This window comes from Anopheles gambiae, chromosome 3 (genome assembly GCF_943734735.2).
Source record: "Anopheles gambiae chromosome 3, idAnoGambNW_F1_1, whole genome shotgun sequence".
NCBI lineage: Eukaryota > Metazoa > Arthropoda > Insecta > Diptera > Culicidae > Anopheles > Anopheles gambiae.
In genome coordinates, this window is record NC_064602.1 from 56047892 (window position 1) to 56075337 (window position 27446).

General features: G+C 44.9%; 1 protein-coding gene and 1 long non-coding RNA gene across 3 annotated transcripts; one reads left to right on the forward strand and one right to left on the reverse strand.

Annotated features, from left to right (window-relative positions):
- On the reverse strand, positions 1-4153 carry LOC133393251 (uncharacterized). Of its 2 annotated transcripts, none has more exons than XM_061657225.1 (4): positions 3641-4153; positions 3058-3569; positions 2695-2999; positions 1-2625 (listed from the first exon to the last, which is right to left on the reverse strand). In XM_061657225.1, the coding sequence occupies exons 1-4, from the start codon at positions 3692-3694 to the stop codon at positions 1427-1429; spliced, it is 2070 nt and encodes a 689-aa protein (XP_061513209.1). In that variant the 5' UTR covers positions 3695-4153; the 3' UTR covers positions 1-1426. The 2 variants fall into 2 exon arrangements, with proteins under 2 accessions (XP_061513209.1, XP_061513208.1); XM_061657224.1 differs by having other exon boundaries at positions 3058-3535; positions 3641-4149.
- Positions 4154-4847: 694 nt separating this feature from the next.
- On the forward strand, positions 4848-12063 carry LOC133393252 (uncharacterized). The gene is made up of 3 exons (XR_009766056.1): positions 4848-4947; positions 11725-11815; positions 11933-12063. It is a non-coding gene; the product is annotated as an uncharacterized LOC133393252 (long non-coding RNA).
- The last annotated feature ends 15383 nt before the right edge of the window (positions 12064-27446 follow it).

A 27446-nucleotide genomic window follows, 5' to 3' on the forward strand; every position in this document is an offset into this window, starting at 1 on the left:
TCAGAGGAGCAAGTTTTTTATTTTTCAATTGTATGAGGCTGAATACCACATGCACTGCGTATTTTGCAATTCTGCAGGTATTGTGCTTAAATTTGCTCTTGGTCAGCTGATAACCTAGTGTCCTGTGTAAGGTAATATTTAAAGTAAGACATATAATTTAGTTTTAAAGTAATTGTTCATTTTTCACTATTAAAGGATCATAACAATGGGATTTTCCATTGTGGAGACCTTAGGCCCTAAGGGATATGAAGAATTATGTCTTGTGCCTGATGGATGGGTGCAGGGAACTAGTAGTGGAAAATATTACTTGTTATGGCCCAATATTCCCGGAAAATTGGCATCCAAACTGGTGCGAAATGCTAACAGTGTTCCTGAAAGTGGATGGACCAGACAAGAATGCTGTGTAAAAAGATCAAACATTTCGTCTTACGAGACTGGGACGAAAATTTTAGCTGAAATGTCTGACGAATCATCAACCGATTATATGGAACAAGGCACAACACAGCATATAACAATTGGAAATTATGAGCAAATATTCGCACAGCGCGTTTTAGAAAACGATGCTATGGAAACTGTAAACTACGATCTCGACACATCTAATTTTCATGAGGAATACTTAAACGATCACCTAGAAAATTAAAATGTTCCTGAAGAAAATTCGAAATGTTCTCATTGTCCATGTTTCGAAGCATTAGTAAAGTTCCAGAAAGAAGCATATGAAGATCTTCAAAAAGGGCAACAAAAAATTTTGAAAAAGATGAGCATAATAGAACGCCAAGATGAAATGCTGCTTAACACAACAGCCCAAGCTGTGGAAGTAAACGGAAGTAATATATTAGAATTTGAATTCAATCGTCTAACTAATAAGAAAGATCTAATGCAGTGCGATGAAAGATTAGGAGAAACAGATTATTTTCAACAGGTGTTGGATTGGCTGAAATCTAAAATCATAGATACGGATGCGGAAAATAGGATGCTGGAAGCCCTTGATTTAATTTTCGAAAAAACACTATTGGTAGAATGTAGTTGGACAGGTATAGGGAAAGGTTGCACTAAGTTTGAAATTAGACTGTTGAGAAATTTGATGAATTTGTTTCAGACTATTGGAAGCACTAAATTTCATAAGGTTAGCGAAAATATGCTATCAAAATTTTTTCAACGAAAATTGAAGCAAGTAAAACAACGATTGAATATTCAAGGAGTGCGTAAACCTACCAACCATAAGAGGCAGACTGAAAAAAATTAAAAAAAAAACCGTTAATATTGCTTGAATTCCCTCTATACTGCATACTGCGTTCATACTGATTAACGCAACATACTAAACAACTCTTACACTTAATCGAACTTATGTTTATTTCTGGCAGTGATTTTTCAAAGAACTTAAAGAATCAATTATGATATATTCAAAGAATGAGAGTTTTTGAAGTTAAGAAATGCTAAGAGAATGAATTAATGGAATAAAAACTGTTTCCGAAAGTAGATCAAAATTTACTGCAACAAGCTTGCATTTTATGTCACTCACACTCAACTGGATATCATTCAACGATAAATCATTTGAGAATCCCTTGTAAATATTTAAAACACTTGATGGAAATGGTGATCTGAAAAAATCGGACTTGTTGTTGAGCATTCTTCCGCATACTTGAATCGAATTTCCAACTTGTGCTGCGTTTGAAAATTTTGCAATACAATTTTCTTTGGTTAAAAACCATGAGTTGCATTCATCGTTACGTAATATGTAATCTAGTAATTTTAAAACTATCTTTCCATTCTTCTGCACAAATATGCTTGGCTTAGACACTTTTTTCGAAGCAAACGAAGTTGGTATATGAAACTCCTCTAACTCTGATAACCTTTTGAAAACTTGTTGAATTTCATTGTAACCTGACCTCATTAAAGCTTTTAATATCTGAAGATGATTTTCAAACGGATATGTAGAAAAGGAATACAACGGACCAAACTTCAAAACCTCCTCGCATATATGTTGCAAATTGTGAATATTACTTGTTAAATATCTTTCCCCGTAAAGAGCTTCGAAATCGATTACAAATCTATTTAGCATTTCTCCTGCCATTTTCCAATTATTTATGTATGCTTTTGACGACATCAATGTAATTGCACAAAAAAACAGTTTGAAATGTTCGAAATACATTTCAGACATTCGATCTTTCAAAATTACAATGCTGGCGTAATTGAGGAAACTTCCATACTCCGTTGCTTTCCAAAAACGCGCCATATCAACTCCTCGAAATGACCTATGTATTTCTACTGGAAGTCGAATTTTGACTAGCAAAGAAGATATTTCTTCCGCAAGTTGGGCTGACCACTTGGTTTTCAATCCTAATTTTCCATCCCTCCATCCTAAAACAAAACGGCGCATCATACCATAATGTATTAAGTGAAGAATATCTGCTACTGGTATGCCTTTAACAATGTCAAATTTTTTCAAATCAATGAATGGTGACCTACATTTGTGATGGTTTCCATATTCTTCACCTCTAAAACCTTTATCAGTTCTTGGAGGGGCGTTAACTCCTTTATAAACCATGCACCTACCATCCTCATTAAATTCTGCTTCGCATGTGCATTTGAGACATCCATCGGCAGAATTAAAATTCGCTACACCTGAATTGTCGAAACGATAAAATTAGTAACTTAACAATTGAATAGTTTAAAATTATTTTGCTACACTACCTTTGATAAACGATCTAGCAGGAGTATCTGCTATGACGGCTCGCACTCGAATTGCTATTTTTGTCTGGTTAATAATTGTTCCTCCATCAATAAGGGTATTTAATTCTGACACTAATTGCTTCAGATATTTATCCAGATCATTTGGCTTTGATCTTCCGGCATAAATTGCTATAGTAAATGGCGATAGTTGAGGCATTTCATAAATATTTGCCAATATAGGCCAGAACTGCGTTGGACTGCTTTTACTTAGTGGTAGTCCATCTATAAAGATGTTCAGCGAAAGAGTGCTTGGCACCTTAACAAAACTGAAAGAGACTGAAACTGATGAATCATTGGAAAATGTTTTAACAATATGCATCTTACCGCAAATGCTTGGTGAGGCCCTCTTTAACACCGCGATACCAAAACAGACCATCTCCAATTTTTGATATTTCTGGTCCATTTCTATTTGTTTTCAGGAAAGTTCTAGCATCCTTTGGTAGGCACATGTTCATTTTTTTCCTCAATATTTTTAACAGCATATTCATTGAATAATGGGTTTGTTTGGTGCTCAATGCCCAATATTTCAAACAATCACTCGTGTCCATTTTATCAAAATCAGGCTCATCCAACATTGCATCGTCATCAGAATGTTTATCCAATCCTGTTTCATCATCAGACATGCTTTCTACATCACTGAACATATCATCATTGTTATTCGAAGAAGTATTAGATTCTGAAATATTGCTGTCATGTTTACTTCCAGTACTTTCACAAATAGCGTCGGACACATTATCATATGTAAGGGTATTGTCGTAAACAGATCGATCAGCAACACGCACGTACACTTTATGAACTTTATCTGAAACAAAAATACTTGCATTAATGCCATAAACCTGTCACGAAAAAGAATCATCATTCATAATGCATCACAGTCCACCATTTTAAGAAATTCCATATTCGATACCTTCAGATGGTCTAGCTGTAGTTGTATGCAGTAGTTGATTGTATTGGTCACCATTAATGCGTCTTACTCGTTCTACCCGGTCGCGAGCTCTATACAACTGGCCACTTTTTTTTATACGTTTTGATAACATGTTTTGATAAACACAGATTTACAACAGAGAAAAAAAAGATTCACAACACATGCATTAGAAAGAAATAACCAAGATATTAAACAATTCTTGGTTTTCGGACTTAATGTTAAAGACGGCTTGTTCACTGAGAGTGTATTAACATGAAATGAAAAGACGCGCGAGTGTATTACGCATTATGACATGACACGCGATCGGAGAGTGCATTGCAGGGTTTCTAGTCGTGTTTTGCTCGATATCCTTTTTTATTCTTGTGATGATTTATTGCTTGCTCTCACTTTATTTTAAATTGTTTCCCCAATTAATTGAAATTATCGAACAATTTTTGAAACAAATGATGCAAATCATATTGGGAATGTTCAAAAATCTTGAAACGATTCCTAAACCAATTGAGAAACATACACAGGCACCATGGCAAAACTAAAATATTATTATTAAAAACCCTGTCACACGAGACGCGTTGAGCTTGACGAAACAACACATAACCTCAATAAGCATTTATCATGTACAGTATGATATCAACATACGCTTCACTCTACATAAACTATACGAGTATATGAGGTTAAACATCGTATTTAACCTTTTTTTAGCATAGCATCGCATGCGTTGAGTAAAATAGTTGTTTTATTACCAAAGAAAGTTGAAAATATGTCATAATCTGATTTATGTCATGGTGATTTTTATGATAATGTAGTTCACCACGAATCAAAGAAGAATAAACAACAGTAAAACAACTATACATTTATGATGAAAAATTGTATTAATATTTGTTTTTTTTTTATAATTGGAAATATATTTGTTTTATTTTAACATTAATTAATTAAAACATTAATTGCATTTGTTGATTGCTGCCTGTATCGTTACAATACAGCAAGGAAAAAAATATGTGTAACGCTTCCAAACGTTACACTGTAACGCAAGCAAATGTCATATTCCCTTAAGAAACTCTATTTGATTTTTAACGGCCTTAAAATACTGTTAATAATCAAATAGAGTTTCTTAAGGCTACTTGGGCAATTGAAAAAGCAGACTTGCAATTGGCGAGGTTTGAATGTATTTGACTTCGTCACATGACAGCTCGCATATCTGTCAAGTCAGAAACGTAAACAAACACGGACAACCGCCCGTAAAGATTGTGTGCAGAATAATCGTAGAATTTTATGTGAAAACTCGGGAAAAGGTAAGTGTAGCGTTCGGATTGTGTTGTGAGTCTTTTTTAGGTCGTGTGTGAAAAGTGTTAATATTATAAGTGGTGCTTTGCGTTTTATTAACCTACGCCAAAATATTACTCACTTCTAGTGGTTGTTCACGCTACAGAAAATTTCCGTCGAAAAAGGCCCTACGGCGCCAGCCCAGCCCTTTTTATAGCGAATTGCGCCGCCTACGCTTTTCAACTTTCCGACTCGCGCGTGTAACCACTACTCGTTATCATGAGTCGTCCCGTCACCCCAATGTTTACGTTCTGTAATGTTTACGTTCTTCAACATTCCCTTCCGCAGTGAGGCTATCTCACTCCTGCACTGTAAACATTGCCTTATCTCCTGACGTTTTTGTTCCACGTGTCCCTTTTATCCTAAATCCGATCACCACGAGTTGTTTCTAGCTTTGCGATTTTTGTAGCAGGTCTTTTATATATACCTTTAGCGGTCCTTACTACTGCCTGTCTCACCTGGCCGTCCTTTCCTTTTATCGCTTCCTCGATCAAACCCTTAGGCCAGCAGTTGCGCGGTAAGTTCTCATCCACTATTAGAACGAGATCTCCTACTCCTAACGGTTCCGCCGCTTCGAACCATTTCGTTCGTTTCCCAAGCACCGGCAAATAATCTCGTACCCACGCTTTCCAGAACAGATCCGCAATATGCTGTGCTGCTTTCCAGGACGAGTTGACCGCATCGCTGCCGCTGCTGTAAGCCACAGGTGGCTTGCTTCCGTCTGCTGTTCCAAGCAGGATCTGGTTTGGCGTAAGAGGCTGCTGCGTTGCGTCATCTACCGGAACGTACGTAAGAGGCCGGGAGTTTAGGATCAGCTCGATCTCAGCCAGCGCAGTCTCGAGCACCTCGTTAGTCGGTCGGCGGGGAAGGTTAAGATGTCCAAGCACCTTCTTCACCGATCGCACCAAACGCTCCCAGCAGCCTCCGAAGTGTGGTGCTCCCGGTGGATTGAACGTCCACTTCAGTTCCGGACTGCAGAACTCTGTCATGAGCGCCTCGTGGTCCACACCGGCAATCGCGTCCCGTAGCTCTCGTGCTGTTCCCACGAAGTTCGTCCCGCAATCGCTGATGATCTCGCGGGGAACGCCGCGCCGGGCGATGAATCGGCGAACAGCAGCGATACACGATCCGGTACTAAGGGTGTGCGCTACCTCTAGGTGCACCGCTCGAACGGTGAGGCACGTGAAGATGACACCCCATCTTTTTTCGACGCGTCGTCCTACCGCGACAAGGAGAGGCCCAAAGTAATCCACCCCGGTATAGGTGAACGGTCGCTGTCCCAAGGACAATCTGGGGTCGGGTAGGTGGCTCATCATCGGCGGGTTGGGTGTTGCTTCGCGATTTCGGCAGGTAGGACATGCTTTGCGCAGTTGCCGGTACGCCCTCAACAGGCAAGGGATCCAGTATCTTCGCCGAAGTTCACTAATCACCGTCATATGATTACAGTGCCTGAAACGTTCGTGAGCGTCTGTGATTAGTAATGTGGTACCACGATGGCTGGGGGGAAGGATTATGGGACGGCGCATCTCCGGACTCACTGCGCTGCACTCAGCCAATCTACCACCCATCACTATTACGCCGCTATCGTCAAGGACGGGTGATAGCTTAAACAGTGGACTCTCTTTCTTGATGCCTGTCTGCCACGGGTGTTTCCTTTCGTCTTGTCGGAGGCATCGGATCTCTTCGGGGTAGCTCTCCTGCTGGATCGATCTGAACACAATCAGTTCTGCTTCGGCCAGTTCTGGTTGCGTCAGGGGTCCCAGTTGTTTCGTTGTTCCACGGATGCTGTTCTGGACGTTAGAAATGAAGCGGATAGCATGTGCAACGGCTCATAAAAGCCTTCTCCACTTGCTGAATCGCTCAAACTGGATGAACCCACCTGCTTCGACACCCTTGTCGACAGTTTGATGGTGGCACGCGCTTACCCGAAGCTCTTCAGTTGTGTCGTGAACAGGTTCCACCGCCGCGGGCCACTCGCACTCAGGTTCCCACAGGAAAGAAGGACCTCGAAACCAACGGCTGCCGGGTGACAGATCGGGGGTTTTCACCCACTTGGTTCCATCATCCGCTACATTGTACTTCGTCGGTAGCCATCGCCATTGTTGCACGTCTGTCGTCTCAAGCAACTCTCCGATCCGAAAGGCGACAAATTGATGATAGCGTCGGTGATCGGAATTTAGCCAGCTGACAACGTTTTTTGAGTCCGTCCAATACGTGGTGCGATGAATCTCCAGACGGTGTGATCGGATGATCGCCTTGCTCAGTCGCGCGCCTAGTACTGCTGCTTGCAACTCGAGTCTGGGAATTGATAAAAAATTTAGTGGCGCAACACGGGTCTTTGACGCAACGAGAGCACATTCGATGACACCGCCCTCCTCGAACCTGAAGTAAGCCACGGCAGCCATGCCGTGCTCGCTCGCATCACAAAAAATATGTAGCTCGATCTTAGCGCTGGTAGAGGTGACACGACGGTAACATCTAGGGATCGTCACTTGCGGAATTTTCGCCAATACTTTCAGCCAGGTAAACCACTTTTCCGCAATGTGGCCGTCGATTTCACGATCCCAATCATAACCACTTCTCCAAATTTCCTGCAGCAACATTTTCAGGAACATAAGGAACTGTCCCACCAGTCCCATCGGATCGTAAATGCTCATTAGCGTCCGCAACACCACTCGCTTCGTTGGAAGTTGTCCTCCAGACAGGATGCCCTGATCGTACTTCTTGGACAGCCGAAACGAAAAGGTATCCGTAAGGGTGTCCCACCACATACCAAGCACCTTTTCCGCACTGAACTCGTTACCCATGTTGAAACTCTTTTCCGTTTCAGTGATGGTCTGCACACGTTCCATGACTCGTGACGAATTGGAAATCCAGTTACGTATCTCGAATCCACCCCGAGAATGTATGTATCGCACCTGTTCCGCCAGAGAAATCGCTTCCTGTTCCGTTTCGACACTGAACAGCATATCGTCGACGTAGTGTTCGTTTCTGATACACTCCACCGCTCGTGGATACTCCGACTCGAACCGCTCTGCGTTGTGTTTCTTCACGTACTGCGCGGTGCTCGGTGAACAGGCGGCTCCGAAGGTCATCACTGCAACAGCATACGTTACGGGTTCGTCACTGGCAGTATCTCCTTCCCAGAATATCATCTGGCTTCGCTGATCGGCCGGCTTTATCAACACTTGATGAAACATCTCGCGGATGTCTCCGACCACAGCCACGCTAAACTCCCGGAATTTGAACAGCACTTCCAACAGGTTAGCCGTAAGATCCGGTCCGGTGAGAAGATTGTTATTAAGGCTGATACCGTTAACGGTAGCGGCAGCATCGAACACTAAACGAATCTTACCTGGCTTATTTGGATTCGTTACAGGAAACACTGGCAGGTACCAGTCTCGGGGATGTCGTTCAGCCGCTTCAGCTTCCGTCAAGCGACGGATGTAACCTTTCTTCTCATAATTCCGTATCGTGTCTCGTACCGCTGCATCCAGTACTGGATCCTTCTGCATACGCCGTTTCAGACAGTGGTATCGTCTCAAAGCCATCGCTTTACTACAGGGCAGTCGAATATTTTCCGCTTTCCACAGCAGTCCCGATTCATATTGATCACTAACCAACACCGTTTCCTTTTCTAGAATCGCCATCGCCTTGTCGTCCTCTTTCGAGCGCCACACGCTGGTTGGTTTTTCAACAGCAATGGTGTCCAGGGAGAACATCTTCTTCACCTCGGTGTTCAACAGCTCCGCACTCACTCCGTCGCACAGGCACACGTGGAAACTATTATACACTGCTCCGGGCACGTTCTCCGCTATCGGACACGGGCCGTAAATAATCCATCCCAAACGCGTTTTCGAGGCGACTGGCTCGTGTTCGCTCCTCTCAGCCGTCTTCAATGGTCTGGTCACTCGACAATTGTCGACACCAATGAGAATACGAGGCTGAACGTTGCTGTAAGAGGCGATCGGCAGCCCTCTCAGGTGCGAATACTGGTCAGCCAACTGAGAAACCGCCACCGTTTGCGTAGGTAACCCCAAAATTTTTACCGTTCTCGCGTTGATCAGGTCGTACTTACGGCTCCCGTTTCTTCCAGATACTTCGAGGTTAAGGCGCACGGAACAGTTCTCTTGGCGCGTCACTCCGCCGGTCCACTGGATACAAAGCGGCACAGGTGTGCCCGTTAGCCCCAGTTCCTCTACCAAGGAGCTATCGATGAACGTCGAAGAGGAACCATCGTCCATAAAGGCAAATGTTTCGACCTCACCGCGCGGTCCATACGCCTTGATCGGCACGTATTTTAAAAGAGCGCGATCTACGGTTCCTGAATGCGTGTGGCACAAACCAACCTCTGGAGCGCGTTCTTCATCTGGCGCTGCGATGTGCAACAGGACGTGATGCATTCCGTTGCATCCGTTTACGCCGCACGCTGTTACAATCGAGCAGCCGGTCCTATGTCTGCCGAGACACTTCTTGCACAGACCTTTTTCCTTCACGTGGCTCCTTCGAGCTGCTACTGAAAAGTGCAGAAACCGTTTACATTGCGAAAGTGAGCTGCACGTACCTTTACACAGTTGACATTGTGGTGACGCTGTATTGGTGGTGGCCGCAGCAACCGGTAGAGACTCCGAACACCGAGACGTGTGCACGTTCCAGTATGTTGTTCGAGGGGGATGATTTCCTGATCGGTCAGCCCGAACAGGCAGATGCGGTTGCTGAGAATTCTGCTCACGCTTGCCGGGTTCTTCCTTACGCTCGTTCGTAACACGGCGCAGTGGCTCCACACTGACATCTATCGCGTCTCGTGCCACTTCGCTGATCCATCTGCCAAAATCGGTAACACTACCACACCCGAATTGCCTCTTGTGTCGCGCCCATTCACGTGCAGGTTCGGACGGAAGCCTACTCACAAGCTCCCTGAGAAGCGCAACGTTATAGGCGTACTCCGGCAACCTCAGCGATTCGATCGTAGCACAGAGGTTTCTCACTGCAAACCCGAACTTAGCCAGAGAACGTAGGCAGTCTGGCTTTGGCACGGGCATCTTCCGAATCTTTTCGATCGTGGCCTCTATTATTTGGTCCGGTCGCCCGTACTGCGCTTCTAACATTTCAAGGACATCCTTCAAACTATTTGGAAGCAGTAGCAAATGACCAACTGACTCCATTGCTTCTCCTTTCAGGACTCGTTGCAGCCGTAGCAGATTCTCCTCGTCGGTAAACCCGTACACTTCCGTCGACTTCTCGAACATGCGGATGAACATGGGCCATTCTCGCGATTCACCACTGAACGTTGGTAACTCAGTCACGTTTCCACTCAGTCGGGCCGACCACTGTACTTCCGACAGGTTGCTAGCATTAGCGTACTGGGTAGGAGCCCTATACGATCGCGTACGATGCTGTGGTGGTATGGTGTGGTCCACCGGCGGGATAACCGATGCCCTACGATACGCGCTATCGTGACTTCTCCTCCAAGTGTAGTAGTCTGGGAATCGTGAGTAACCCTGAAAATCATACGGCGGTGGTACGTGGGCTGTACTCGCGAATTGGGGTGTCTCAGGTACCCCTCTGAACGATGAAGCCATACCGAAGCGATCCGTTGCCGTTACCCACTGCTCGGCTTTAGGCCGCTGAACACTGTCCCGCATGCTGCCACCTAGTGCCATCATTTCAGCCTCTTCGAGCTCAATCAACTCAATCTCCATCTTCCTCAACTCAATCTGCCTTCTTTCAACCTCAATCCTTTTCCGAACCAATTCGGCATTTCGGGAAATCGAACCTTGTTCGATTGCAATGGCCGACTCCATCGGTATCGCAGCTAAGTACGCTTGGTGCTCGCCCGATGGCGCCTGATGCGGCGGCTCATCCCGATGACCGTTAGTGAAATTGCGTTCCGCGGTATTTTCGTTCGGTAGTGTGCGTGTTTGTGATTCAACCCGGCGACTGTTCGCGCTGCTTATACCGTGTTGCGTTACCTCTGACATAACAGGCGTGATGGGGCTCCTTGGCATTGCTTGATCAGCGTGAACGCTAGCGCGTCCCGCCGCCGAGCCAACACTCCCACGCTGATCAGGCGTGTCCTGCGTATCATAAAGCGACACGAAAGATATCCTCGAAGGACCGGGCAGCGGTGACCGCAAATGACGCTCATCTCGCTGGTCAATGACCCTTGGGGTCAATGCCCGATGTGACCCTTCCGCAGTCGAGGGGCCTGGCTCACTCCATGGCGCTGCTTGGTTGGCTTGGACTTCTACGCGTCCCGCCATCGAGTCGGCTCCCGTCTCCTGGTTATCACCATTAGCTCCAAACATTTCACTGCACTCACTTTCACTCGGTTAGTCTCTTTTAATTAGCACGGAAAAGTTCGAATAATATTTTGGAATGTAGCGTTCGGATTGTGTTGTGAGTCTTTTTTAGGTCGTGTGTGAAAAGTGTTAATATTATAAGTGGTGCTTTGCGTTTTATTAACCCACGCCAAAATATTACTCACTTCTAGTGGTTGTTCACGCTACAGAAAATTTCCGTCGAAAAAGGCCCTACGGCGCCAGCCCAGCCCTTTTTATAGCGAATTGCGCCGCCTACGCTTTTCAACTTTCCGACTCGCGCGTGTAACCACTACTCGTTATCATGAGTCGTCCCGTCACCCCAATGTTTACGTTCTGTAATGTTTACGTTCTTCAACAGTAAGTGTTCTGTGCATATTTCAGTAAATAAACTATCTTTTAATGTTTGAACACATTATTCCACAGGAAAAACATCATTTCATCCCGAAATTTGGCAACATTCGTCCGAGTATGATCGAGCAGCTGTGTGTGTGTATGCCGACGAAATACGACGCCGGTAAGATGAAATGTTTTACTTTTTCACTTTTACTTTACTTTTTCATTTTACTTTTTCATAAAATCACAATGAATTGTAAAAATAATGCAGATTTAATGATATTGATCTTTGTTACAGTTTCTACAACAATCACTAAAGCCGGCTGTGATCGTGATCGGCACATTCTCAACTGGACCAACACACCGGTCGTTGTGTATCTTCAAGCAAACCAACGTTGCCATACACCACAAAATAGCATGGAAAGGAAAGTATTATAAAATAATGTCATATTTGAAAGCATTCTAATCTTTCATTTTTATTTTTCCACTGCAAACAGGACATTGGATCACCGCATCGACAAGTGGTTTTTATGTGCAAGTGTTGTTAAGAAGTGTGTTGTACGGTGTATTATGTGTTTTACTTTATTTGTATCGCTATGCAAGTGGTACAATTAGTGCGTTTAATCGTTGTGCTACTGCTAACGAAAAAACGACCCGAGCATTAGAAGCGGCAACAATACATGTGCCTGACGCAGAGACAACAACGCCGTCAGCATCCGTTGATACCATCCAAAGTGATGGTTGAAATCGTATATAAACGTGTAAAACGTGTATTGGGGCATGTAAGTATTGAATAATAGTTAAATAAAATACATTTTATCGTTGTACTGGACAATGTGCATCGAAATGTTAAAAAAGTGTGTGTGTTTTTGTTTACATCCGAATACAGAACCCACAGCGTTATACTATGGTTCGAGCACTCGCTAAGTAACGCTTGAGCTTTCATTGAGCTTACATAGAATGTTACACGCTACCTGCTCACTAAGGACTGCTATCGAGCAGTGTTATGAGCAGGTAGCGAGCAGTAACGCCTCCATACAAAAATCGCGAAACGTAACGCTCCAATGCTATTTGGGATACTGTTACGCTCTCCGACACTCTCCCAACGATCACACACTCTCAGCCTCCCCTGAGTGAACTTTCGATCTATTATCAAAATGTGCGTGGGTTACGCACTAAAACAGCTGATTTATATGCAGCAAGTTATGAATCGGAATATGACGTTATAGTTTTAATTGAAACATGGCTCGATGATGCTATTTCCTCGACGATGCTTTTTGACGACAACCGCTTAACAGTTTACCGTACCGATCGTTCTACTACTAATAGTACAAATATAAGAGGAGAGGGAGTTCTTATTGCAGTTAAAAAAAATTGCCTTTAGCCCTTGCATTCCTCTCTCAAACATTACTGAGAGTCTGTTTATTCAACTGAGAACCCCTACGAATTCTCTTATAGTAGGTGCTATCTACCTCGCACCGGATCGTTGCAACGACACCCACACAATAAATGCTTTATGCTCCACTCTTCGGTGTGTGCGGGATAAATATACTGATGATTCGATGATCCTTATGGGGGATTTCAATCAGTGTCAGCTCGTATGGAGCACATCCCATGAAAATGTTGCTGTATTAAACACATCGGAATCCCGGATTAATTCTTCCTGCTCAGTTCTCCTCGATGAATTCAACTATGCAGGACTGTCAACTAAACAGCTACATGAATCCTCACGGTTCTATACTGGACCTTATTTTGGCTGATGATGGGATTCCTTACCAATTATTAAAGTTGTAGCTCGTTCTTGACCCTTGGATTCAACCCGACTCCTACCATCTGGTGATTGCTCTCCGCATATTCTCTGAATCAAACCACACTACAACACCACAACATACATCAAATATCCAGAGTCGGAATTTCCGAAAGACGAATTTTATAGGTCTCTCATCGGCTCTTACCAACGTTGACTGGAGCCATATCACCAGAGACCCGGATCTCAACCAAAACAATTTGTTGTTTACAAACAAAATCACAAGCTTTTACGATCAGTTTGTACCTTATGTACAGTAATCGGACCCTAACCAAGCCATCCTGGTCTAACTCACGGTAAAAAAACCTGAGAAAACAGAAAAAAAGACTCCATAAAATGTTCCGTCAACATAAGAACGAGGTCAATAGAAGAATATTTATCAAAGCTGCCCGTCTGTACCAGACATTTAATCGCCGAGCCTACACCAACTACGTAAGAAAAATAGAAAACCGATTAAAAAGGGATCCAAGAACGTTTTTTAGTTTTGGTCGACAAAAACGCGATAGTAACAATAATGATCCATCAATGATGCTTCTGAATGGAAGATCGTACACCGGTAATGTTGAAATCAGTCATACCTGATACTGCTGACATTCCTCTTCCTGTTCTTTCTGAAGCTGACATTCCTTCGGCTATCAACGAGTTGAAGCTTTCATTTGCTGCTGGGCCTGACGCTATACCCAGTGCTATTTTCAAACGCTGCAGAGATGCTTTAACTCCTGTCTTGACCACATTGTTCAACAAGTCCTTGCACCAGAAATTCTTCCCTCAAGCCTGGAAATCTTCATTCATGTTCCCGGTTTACAAAAATGGAAATATAAATGACATATATAATTACCGTGGTATTTATATGTTATGTGCAGTCAGCAAAATTTTCGGGTTCAGCATTTTGAAACACCTATCAAGTGGTTTTAAAAATATAATTTCCAATGATCAGCACGGCTTTCTACCTTACCGCTCAATTGAAACTAACCTTCTCTCTTTATTGAGCACCTGCTATCCTGCAATGGACAACGGTAAACAGGTAGACGTAATCTACACCGACTTCAGTGCTGCCTTTGACTCCGTAAATCACTCAATGCTAATTTCAAAACTATCAAGCTACGGAGTAAATGGGGCGCTAGTTCATTGGCTCTCCTGTTATTTAAGTGATAGGCACATAACAGTGAATATTTCCTCCTCTCTATCTGCACCATTCACCAACACGTCCGGGGTTCCACAAGGCAGTTTTCTCGGACCTATTCTTTTTAACATTTTCATAAATGATGTTGTTTACGTTATACCAGATTGCGAAAAATTGTTTTATGCAGATGATATGAAAATCTTCCTACCGATATCAGATCAAACCGATTGTTTTACTCTTCAAAACTGTTTAACTCGATTTGACTCATGGTGTAATTCAAATTGTATGCGTCTCAACATATCTAAATGCTCTGTTATATCCTATACTAGAAAAAGAACTCCCATTGTTTACGATTATAAAATTGATGATAGATCAGTGCCGCGAAAAAATAAGATTCGCGATTTAGGCGTTCATTTAGATAGCAGACTAACGTTACAAAACCACTATGAAGCAATACTTTCAAAAGCTTTCCGTTTGTTAGGATTCATTTTGCGTGTTGCGAAAGACTTCAAAGATCCATTCAGTATAAAAGCTCTGTATTGTGCATTTCTCCGCCCCGAGGACAATCTTTCTTTCGCCAACTATCATCTAATTCGATTGGATCGTACAACTGGACACCCTGGAAGAGGAGGAGGAGTGACCATCATCATTCGCCGTGGGATCATATTCCGGCAATTGCCGCATTACCGGACGGGTATCATTGAGGCGATCGGCATAGAACTACAAACATCGAGTGGCGGCATTATCCTTGTTGCGGCGTACTGTCCGGTACAGTGCAACCGCAGAAATGGACTTGCAGCTGCATTCAAAAGAGATCTCATCACCATCACGAGATCTAGATCGAGATTCATCATTGGAGGCGACTTAAATGCACGTCACCCGGCGTGGAACAACAACAGAAGCAACATGAATGGTGTGGCTCTCTTCGAGCATGCGCAAGAAGGGCACTACGCTGTTCATTTCCCTGATACGCCAACGTTTCCGAGGAGCGGGTCTACTATTGATTTTTTCCTGTCAAACGTTGATCTTGACAAACCGACAACTCTAGATGAGTTAATCTCAGACCATTTTCCGATTGTGACAGAGGTTGTTTGCTCCATATCTAAAGCTCCTCTCGTCTTTCGGAAAAATTACCACAACGTTGAATGGGTGCGATTTGGTAGGCTAGTTGATAACGACGTTACGGACACAAACGTCCGTACTGTGGAAGACATAGACAGGGCAATTAATGAATTTGACCGTGCCATTAAAAAAGCAGAAGCAGCTTGCGTTAGAGAATATCCTGTACGAGGTGAGTACATTGAGCTAGATCCCCATACACGTGCGCTTATCGTGGAACGTAATCGACTTAGGCGCCAGTATCATAACACTGGAGATGTGACCTGTAAAAGTTTAGCTGCGGCTATTGCAAGGCAAATATCCGCTCGTCTGGAAGTGATTCGAAATGAAAATTTCGAACACTCTATGGCAAGAATGGACACAAGGGCCCCGGCATTCTGGAAAGTGACCAAGGTCTTGAGGAAACGGCCTAAGCCTATCCCTCCCTTAGTCAATACTGTTGACAACCTAATGGCGGTTACACCTGAAGCCAAATCGAATGCACTTGCAAAGCAATTTGCCAGTGCGCACACGCTAGGCGCAAATATGCCTAGCCCACATGAGGCAGAAGTAGCAGCTAGCTTATCCCTAGTCGATGAGGCGCAGTCCACGGTACCCCCAGAAGGTAGAGTAACAACTGGGCGGATCAGGACAGCGCTGAGGCGGCTGAAGAACATGAAGGCTCCGGGGTTCGATGGGGTCCTTAACATCCTACTAAAGCACCTCCAAGAGAGGGCCATTTGTTTGATAAGCAATATCTTTCACAGGTGTCTTGAGTTGGGCTACTTTCCTGATGCATGGAAGTGCGCAAGAGTAGTGCCCATTCTCAAACCCGGTAAAGACCCCACGAATCCCGGAAGCTATCGCCCAATCAGTCTCCTTTCCTCGCTAGGAAAGTTGTTTGAAAGAGTGATTCTTGAGTCCCTTCAGGAAACTGTGGAGACACTTGATCTTATCCCTGAGGAGCAATTTGGCTTCCGTCCCGGACACTCTACTACTCACCAGCTATTTAGGTTAAAACAACTTTTCGAAAAGAACAAGAGAGAGCCCAGGTCCACGGTAGTCGCAATGTTAGATGTTGAAAAGGCATTTGACAATGTCTGGCATGGTGGACTTATACACAAACTTGTCACGTTTGGCATTCCAATGTACCTTACAAAGATAATTTCAAACTATCTACAACAAAGGACGTTCAGGGTAGCCCTGGGTACGACGCGCTCAGACGTACACTTACTTCCGGCCGGGGTGCCACAAGTTAGTCTGCTGGGTCCACTATTGTACATCCTGTACACTGCGGATATTCCGGCACTACCTTGTGATGGAAAAATTTTCTTATTCGCAGATGACACTGCCATTGCGGTGAAGGGTAGATCTCTGACAGAGGTGAGTCGTCGTGCTCAGCGCTGCCTTGATATTTATATACAATATGCTTCAAGCTGGAAAACCCGTGTCAACGTGGCCAAGAGTCAGGTCATGATTGTCCCACATCGACGCAAACGGTCTTTGATCCCAACTATGCACAGCAGGGTTGAGGTTAACGGCGTTATGGTCGAAAGGACTAACAAGGTAAAATATTTGGGTCTCACGTTGGATAGTAAGATGCTTTCCCACGGACAGGTTGAGAGTATCTTACGACAGGGTCAAACTCTCTTAATGAGTTTATACCCACTGATATCGCGCAGGTCCAGACTTTCCTTTGTGAATAAACTAGCTGTCTTTAAACAAATCATTCAACCAGCGGTACTCTATGGTTGCCAGGTTTGGGGAACATGTGCCAGGGTACATCGCCAAAAAATACAGGTAATGCTGAACAAAATGCTAAGAATGATAGCAAATTGCGATCGATACACTAGGAATTCAGATCTTTATGACATATGCGAAGTAACTCCACTCGATAGCTACATACAACAGCAAACGACAAAACTAATTGAAAAATGTAGAGATTCTACACACAGGGCAGTACGTGAAATCGCCTCTATTTGAATTTTTCTTTTAGGTTTAGCGTAGATTAGGTTAAGATAGGATAATTAGGTTAAGGTAAAACTCTCAGTTCTATTAATAGTGCTACTACAGTGTATCAAAATACAGCAAGAAAGTGAAGCCGCAAAATAGGACGTATAAGAAAAAAAAACCTGTAAAGCATACGTGCTGCATCTTGTAAAACTTGGAAAATCAACTGTAAAGGAAATCAAAGTACAAATATACGTTTAACTAACTAACTATTGTGCATTTGTCCGTCCTACCCTAGAATTCGCTAGTATTATTTGGACTCCGACACAGCAATATTTAATAGATAGGCTAGAATCGGTTCAACGCAAGCTCACTCGTTCATTGTTTTATCGTCTCCCGTGGTCTCGTAATTCTGTTTGTCCATCTTACCGTACAAGGTGCCTGTTATTTGGACTAGAACCTCTGCAACATAGAAGAAAGACGGCACAGTGCTTATTTATACACAAACTTGTTAGCGGATCTTTAGACGCCCCGTCAATTCTGAGTAAATTGAACTTTCAGGCCCCCAGTAGAATGTTAAGAACCAGGACATTATTCAACATAGAATTCAGATCGACTAATTTTGGATCTAACGATCCTTTATTAAAAATGATAAGTGCCTATAACTCGCTAGGAAACAATGTCTACTTGAACTTAAACTTAAACAATTTACGGACCTTTTTACATAGCTTAATATGACACATTCAAAGTTTATGTTGTTTTTTTTTTGGTTGATTGACAGTTAAATTTGTTTTTCGATGCGTTTTTTTAGCACTGTTCTTTAGCATTAATTATAGAAATAAGTATGTTATGTAAGCTTATGCCAGCTGGATAACTTTCGGAATAAATAATATTAATAATAAGAATAATAATAATGATAATAATAATAACACACACTTTTTTTTAAATTTCGATGCACATTGTCCAGTACAACGATAAAACATTCACTTGTCACTCATAGCGGCTGGTTGTGCTTTCTCACTCTGCTATTTCCAAGTTGATTTTTACCGCGTTTTTCTTGGTGTTTAAGTGCTTGAACTGTTTTAGTTCGGTTAATTTGCACTCGCGCGTTCACGTATCACAAATTTGTGCGGCACCTGTGAATTGTACGGTTCAACAAATAAACATTGCGATCCGCCTGCGGTTGTTGTGACCACTCACTGTGCAGTTGAACTTTGCGCTATTTTGCGATGGCGTCCGTGATCTGTAAGAAATGTGAAGGTGCTATTAGCAACGATCCAATTCCGTGCTTCGGTCTGTGTGAACACTATTACCACGATAAGTGCATTGGACTTTCAACCCCGCTCCTGCGTGATTTTAAGAAGTCACAAAATTTATTCTGGGCTTGCGCGGATTGTGCTCAGCGTTTGCGGGCCGTTGACACTTTACACTTCTCGCACGGCCTTTCTCGTGATGCTGCCTACCTGTTGGAATCGTTGCAGTCCGATTTCCGCGATACCTCACGTTCTGTGCAGGCGACATCAGCTGGCTTGCGACTTGAACTTTCCTCTTCACTGGATTGTTTTAGAAACGAGATAGCTTTGATGAAACAGGAGTCAGCATCATCAATTCGTTCCGTGAAAGATTTCATCGACTCACTTACTGCTTCTCACTCAATGGAACGCAACTACTCACAGGCTCCACTACTCACAACGCTTGATGAAGTTAAGCATGGCATCAAGGGGCTTGATCTCATGCACCGTGAGTTTCTCACTTCCTTCAACTCACTAATGAACAAGCTCAACTCTCATCTTGCCACGCATACTACTACATCGAGTGCAACGACCACGAATCCAGTTGCGGCCTCTAAGCTCACCCATCAAGCTGTTGGTGAGAATCCTTCCAAACGTCGATTGATTGACAATATTACGACCGTTCCTGAACGCCCACCACGTACTTGGGTCTTTATCTCCCGTATTGCTCCTGATACTCCGATTGAAGCGATCCGTGAAATCGCCTGTTCCAACATAGGGACAGACGACATCTTGGTATACAGCCTTGTACGACGCGACCGGGATCTTTCTACGCTCTCCTACGTATCTTTTAAAATTGGTGTACCGGATTCGCACCGGGCAATTGCTTTAGCTGCTTCAACATGGCCTCGCGGGATCTCTTTTAAGGAGTTCATCGACCTTAATCCCCGCTCCGTCAATGTTTGGCGACCCACTACTGCAGCATCCCATGCACCTTCTGCGCCTGTTACCCGTGAATCGGATCATCATTCATCGCCACCTTCTATCAACCACACGACACAACTGCGAAACGCTGATTTCACTATTTCGCCCGATCATGGTCCTATGAGCTTGCCTTATACGCAGTACTTTCAGCAAGCGTAAACCGGCTGATCCGGCTGAAGATTTTCATGAACTACCGACATTACCCGAATTGATGGAAGCTAACCCTGCATCTAATACACACAATCCGTCCGACTCTCTTCCGCCGTTAATAACTTGCAGCGAGAGCACTCCCGGCGCATCTCGCTCTCTCATTCCTTCGATCGATCGACTAAACATCTACTATCAAAACGCAGGAGGATTGCGCACAAAACTAGACGAGTTACGCCTCTCTCTATCTGAGCTTGATATGGATGTGTTGGTGTTAACTGAAACATGGCTCGATGGCTCAATTCCGTCCTCTCTTATCTTGGAGGATGCGTATGTCATCTATCGCTGCGACCGAAATTCTCTCAACAGTAACCGTTGCCGTGGTGGTGGTGTACTCATTGCCTGCATTTCCGTGCTGAACACGTCAACTTTATCACTGCCGTTCGACTCGCTGGAGTCTGTTTGGACAATTGTTAAGCTTCAAAACCTTGCAATCTATATCGGCGCCGTTTATATCCCACCCGATTTGCGTTCTTCCGAAGTAGTCCTTGACGTTTTACATGAGAGTATTAGTTTCGTTGCTGGCAAACTTAAACCAAATGATCTTATGGTGTTACTTGGTGATTTTAATTCACCATCACTCTCCTGGCAACCGTCGGCATCGTGCGTTAATCAGTTCATTCCTACTGGTGTATCTCGTGAAAATGTTTCTCTGCTTGATGGAATGTCGGTAAACGGTTTGCTGCAATTATCCGGCATAAAAAATATACGCGGAAGACAATTAGATCTTCTATTTGCCAATGCTGCCTTCTTGGAGTGCTGCTCCCCCGTCATAGCTTCACCTGTTCCACTCATCGCGCTAGACAATCACCATCCTGCTCTTGAGACAAGCGTGCTCCTTACGGACTCTCGCCCTGCATCCTCCCAACGAATACCTACGGCTCGTATGTTCAATTTTAGGAAATTGGACTACCAAAAGCTTCATCGTATATTAGCCGATACCGATTGGTCCTTTATTGATGCTGACTGTGACATAAATGAAGCTGTAGCAGCGTTTACTAATGTAATCACTTCCGCCTTCCCTTCCTACTGTCCTCTCCTGAAACCCGCTCCTAATCCTAAGTGGTCGAACAGAGCTTTACGTCTATTGAAATCGGACAAAAACCGCGCTCAACGCGCCTACCGTTTAAATAATACTTTACACAATCGTTACATTATTAATTATTACATTGACGTCTGACGTCTAACTGCTCGGTCGCTTATCGCTGTGCTCCGCGTTTTTCCAAAAATATTTAAGTGTATTTTCTAACGTACCCAGTTAATACTCGTTCAACTGACTACCAAACTGCTTCCTGTTACTGTTGCGCGTTAGTGTGTTATTTCATTGACCCACGACTGTGTATTAACGTTTTTAATCCGGGTTAACGGTGGTGTGATCAAAACCGCACATAATTTCGCGATGGCGGCTATCTGTTTCGCGTGTGCTGTGTCACTGGATGCTGCCGACTGTATCGTCGGCTGTGCGTACTGTGAGGCTACTTTTCACCGCGGTTGTTGCAGGCTGCCTTCCGAGCTGATTGATGCGGTCCTGACTCACATCGATCTGCACTGGAGCTGCACTGGGTGCACCAATATCCTGAAAAATCCGCGCTGCCGATCAGTCAAAGAGATCGGGGCTCAGGTCGGTTTTCAAGCTGCTCTCACCTCAACTGTTGCGGCTGTGGGGAAGCTTATTGAACCGATTATCGCAGAGGTGCGCAGTGGATTTACTCTACTGCAAAATGCACCCATACCTCAGCTTTGCAATACCGATCCTCGGCCCGTTGCGGGTAGAAAGCGGCGGCGTATCATCGAGGATTCTATGTCCCCTGATGTCAACAAAAACGTAAACATTCGTCAAAATAACATGTTTGCAGCGTCATCGCCAAGCGCGTACACTAACACTACAGTCGGCATCCCACCCTCGTCTACGCTACCGGAAGAACTCATGGGAACCGATTCGCTATCGTCACCGCTTCGAGCAGCGTTTCCCCAGCCGGCCACAGACAGAATATGGATCCGACTATCTCGCTTGTCCACTGCCGTCACCGTGGAGCAAGTGGTCGCTTCTGTGAAACGCCGTTTAGCCACCGATGACGTCCTAGCATACTGCTTGCTGAGGAAGGGAGTCAGTGTTGACAGCGTAAACTGGCTTTCTTTCAAAGTGAGAGTACCGGCCGCCCTTCGTGACGCAGCACTCGCCCCATCGTCCTGGCCTGTCGGTATTGGTGTACGTGAATTTGTACAATCCCGTCAACGAGAGCATGGACACTCATCGTCACCAATCACCATCAAACACCGTTCTCTCACACGCACACCTGTTGTCATCGATCGCCGATCGATGCCTCGCACACCAACATCCACTGTCTATCACGCACCGGCACACGCATCAACTTCACAGGCTCAAACACTAACATCACCACAATTGGGAGAACACACGCTGAACGACACTACTCATGGTCCTAATTCAACACTCATTGACGGCCCGCTTTTAATTCGCCGCACTTCCAACACCTACTTACAACATACCACACTTGACCGTTTCTTTCACGAATAGACGAACCTCTGTTAAGTCTGCACAAACACCTACCTGTTATGTTCCTGCTGCTAATGCGCTTCGCACTGCCCGTTCCACTGCCTCTGTTTACTATCAAAACGTGCGGGGACTGCGCACGAAGGTCGATGAGTTTCGCCTGTCGGTGTTGGAATCCAATTTCGATGTAATAGTGCTTACGGAAACCTGGCTCGATCCTAGTCTACCTTCGGCTTTGCTGTTTGACGATAGCTTCCGAGTCTACCGATGCGATCGTAGTGTTGACAACAGTACATGTTCCCGCGGTGGAGGTGTGTTGATTGCGTGCTCTCAGTCTCTGACGTCACGGGAGCACACAACGGTGCATCCATCGCTTGAGCTAGTGTGCGTTATAATACAACTAGGCAATTCCCGACTATTCATCATTGCTGCATACCTCCCGCCTAGACTTGCCGCAAATGCTGCCACGCTCCGTGAAATCGAAAATTGCATTCGCTCATTATGCTCAACTATGCATCCCGGAGACGGTTTACTCCTGTTAGGAGACTTCAACCAACCTCTCGTCTCCTGGTCAGCCGCTCAGCATGATCCGGATTTGCCATTTCTGCATTATGAGCCACGTACGCGATCGGCTCTCTCCGCTCTGTTTATGGACGAGATGCATCATAGCGGACTCTTCCAGATCAATGGTCATCTTAACACCAGCGGACGCGTCTTAGACCTGGTGTTTGCAAATAATGCTGTTGCTTCTGTTTGCCTTCCGCTTGAACTTTGCCTCACCCCGCTGTTAGCAATTGACACCTATCACCCGGCGCTTGAGTTGGCCATCCCGCTACCACGAGAGGAATCAGCCGTTCCTGCGCTAACATCACGCCTTGACTACGCGCGGACGGACTTTAACAGGCTCCTGCCGATGATCGCCTCGTTCGCGAATGTCTTCGATTGTTCCCATTACGCCACTCTTGACCTCGCTGTGAAAGATTTTGAGCGGTTCATGTTGCAAGCCCTGAATGAATGCACGCCGGTGAAACGACCTAAACGAGGCCCCCCTTGGGGTGACAGAACGCTGCGCAGGCTCAAAACGGCTAAAGCTGCCGCGTATCGCGATTATTTGTTGCGTAGGTGTCCCGCTGCATTGCGCAACTATAACACTGCGCACTCTCTCTATCGGCGCTATAACAGGTTCCGCTACCTGGGGCACGTACGGCGTACGGTTTTGCGCTGCCGCGGCAATTCACGTGTACTGTGGAACTTCGCAAACAATCGTCGGAAATCCTCTGGTTTTCCTAGCTCCGTCAGTTACAACGGGCGCAACGGCAACAATCCGTCTGCTGTATGTGATATTTTTGCCTCGCGCTTTGCCGCCACCTTCCTTCCAGCTGTAACTGATGAGAGGCAGATAGCCGACGCATTATCAAACGTACCGGTGGATGCTATGGCCCCAAACTTGCCGATCATCGATGAGTATTCAGTCTCGAAAGCGATTGACAGGCTGAAATCTTCGTTTGCTCCAGGGCCTGACGGGATCCCGGCTTCCACGCTTAAGCGTTGTGGCACCACCATCGCGCCTATCCTGGCCTCGATTTTTCGCGACTCGCTGCGTTCGGGCATCTATCCTGCCTGCTGGAAAACTTCGTGGCTTGTTCCAGTGCACAAAAAGGGGGACAAATCAAATGCATGTAATTACCGTGGCATTACATCGCTTTGTGCCTGCGCTAAGGTCTTCGAGCTCCTGGTGTACGAACCTCTCCTCGCAGCTGCCTCGAACTACATTAGCACAGCTCAACATGGATTTGTCCCTCAGCGTTCAACCACCACCAACCTGGTTGAGTTCGTTAGCCTCTGCCACAGGACCATCGATGCCGGCTCGCAGATCGACGCAGTCTACACGGACATCAAGGCTGCCTTCGATAGCGTTCCGCACGCCTTGCTGCTCGCAAAGCTCGAAACGCTTGGTCTGCCTGTGCAGCTGCTGGCCTGGATGCGCTCCTATCTTACTGGTCGCACATACTGCGTGAAGATGGGACCCCATACGTCGCGCCGTATCGATGCTTCATCTGGGGTGCCGCAGGGGAGTAATCTTGGACCGCTGCTGTTTGTCATTTTCCTGAATGACGTAACACGGTTGCTCCCTCCTGACGGCCACCTACTGTATGCAGACGACGCGAAGCTGTTCCTGCCTATCCGCGACCGGTCAGACCAACTCCGCCTTCAAGCCACTCTAAGTGCCTTCCAGTCATGGTGCTCTTTGAATGGTCTTGAATTGTGCGTCGAGAAGTGTGTTGTCGTTACGTTTGCGAGAAAGCGGTGCCCCTTAGTGTATGACTATGCGTTAAATGGATCTACCATTGGTCGCAAAAGCTGTGTCACGGATCTAGGAGTGCTCCTTGACGAAAAGTTGAGCTTCCACGACCAGCTAGAGCACGTTGTCACTAAGGGTAACCAATTGATCGGCTTACTAAAACAAATAGCACGAGACATCACTGACCCGATTTGCATCAAGACGCTATACTGTGCTTTGGTGCGACCAGTGTTAGAATACGCTTCTGTAGTATGGTGGCCTACAGCTGCTCGTCCCCTAGCTCGTTTAGAGTCGATCCAGCGCAAATTCACGCGGTTCGCTTTGCGCTCCTGGAGTGTCCAACTTGACTATGAGGGACGCTGTGCGTTGCTTGGCATCGAGACGCTGAAGCAGCGGATCTGCAACGCTCAGAGGCTGTTTGTCGCGGGACTTCTTGACAATCGGATCGACTCGCCCGCGCTTCTTTCGAGGCTCAACATGTATGTCCCGCCGAGATCGCTCCGAGCTAGATCGCTACTTGACGTGGAGGAACGCCGCACTCGCTTTGGCTCCTCTGATCCGTTTATTCGTATGTGCCGTGAGTTTAATGTTATTTGTGATCGTCATCAACCTGACATGTCGCGCACCGCATTGTTGAATAGTATTCGTGTCGTGCGACCTTTTACATGTTAATTATGTTACTTAAGACTAAGCGTGACAAATGAATGACCGTAATGTGACTATGTTATAATGAATTAATGTAAATGAATTCGCTTCAAGTGGGCCACTTGCGGTCCGTTGAATTTTAATAAATAAATAACAAAAAATAACAAATAACAATCTTTGTGTATATAAATATGCGGCTAAGGCTTATCGTCTTCTTAATCGCCATCTGTATCGTCGCTACGTTCGGCGTCTTCAAATGCGCTTCACTATTGATCTTGGGTCATTCTTTCGTTTTGCGAACTCTCGGCGACGCTCTGCTAGCCTTCCATCCACCCTGTTTCTTGATCTGTCCTCTGCTACGTCCAATCCTGATATATGTAACCTGTTTGCCAAACATTTCTCTAGTGTATTTTTCGATCCTAGTACTTTTAAGGTTCCTTTGGACGTAGGCTTGTCTTACACGCCCTCTGATGTGATATCATGTAATTCAGTCGTTGTAAGTGAAAGCCTAGTAAAATCCGCTTTATCCAAACTTAAAACTTCGTTTTCACCAGGCCCCGATGGCATCCCTGCTTGTGTTTTGAAAAAATGTGGCAATACCCTCACTCCTATTCTCACTCGTCTTTTTTCTCGCTCGCTTAGTGTAGGGATTTTTCCTAGTCAATGGAAACTAGCTTGGCTTGTTCCCATTTATAAGAAAGGTGACCGCACATTAGCATCAAACTACAGAGGCATTTCTATTATTTGTGCGTGTTCTAAAATCCTCGAGTCAATTGTCCATTTATCTGTAATGCCTTGTGTAAAAAATTATATTTCTACGGAACAACACGGCTTTATGCCCAATCGCTCAGTGTCCACCAACCTAATGTGTTTTTTGTCTTCTCTATATCACTATCTGTCTAGTGGTAAGCAAGTAGACACTATCTATACCGATTTCAAAGCGGCATTTGACAGTATACCTCTATCATTACTTGTTGCTAAGCTTCGAAAACTAGGTTTCGGTGGCTCTATATTGCCGTGGTTCAACTCCTATCTTGAGAATCGTTCATATGCAGTTAAAATGTTTGGCTCTTTCTCTGAATGTTTTCTTAGTTCTTCGGGTGTCCCTCAAGGTAGTGTCCTTAGTCCCTTACTGTTCATTCTCTTCCTCAATGACTGTACTTCGATCCTTCCTCCTAACGGCTTCTTGCTATATGCGGATGACGTTAAAATTTTTCTTCCTGTATCTTCTACAGCTGATTGTCTAGTCCTTCAATCCTGGCTCTGTAAATTCTCTACATGGTGTGCTTCTAACGGTTTAGTCCTGTGTCCTGAAAAATGTTCTGTCTTGTCTTTCTTCCGATCTTCTACAAGTATAACTCATGCTTATAGTGTCTGTGATGCCCCTATTCCCCGTGCGTCCTTGTCTAAGGATCTTGGCGTCTTCTTTGACCCGAGTCTTTCTTTCAAGGAGCACACGGACTATGTCATCAACAAGGCCAACAAAAGTCTTGGTTATATTTGTCGCATATCCACTGAAATTCGTGATCCTTTTTGTCTTAAGACCCTTTATTGTTGTTGGGTCCGTTCCGTACTGGAATATGCCTGTGTCATCTGGTCTCCTGTCCAACTATCTCTGCTCCAAAGGATTGAGAGGATCCAGAGACGTTTTACAAGGATCGTATTTCGTAGGTCGCTGGGTCATCACTCTATTCCGCTTCCTTCGTATGACGATAGATGCACTTTATTAGGCCTTGCCAAGTTGGAGCACCGCCTCTCGGTCGCTCAGGCTTCTTTCGTCGCTGGCATATTGCTCAATACGATTGATACTCCTTCACTTCTGTCGCGCTTACATTTGTATGCACCTTGTCGCACCTTACGTTATCGTTTTCGTCTCCAGTTACCTATATGTCGTACACGTTTTGCTCGCAATGAGCCTTTTGTAAGAGCTATGTCGTCTTTTAATAGTACTT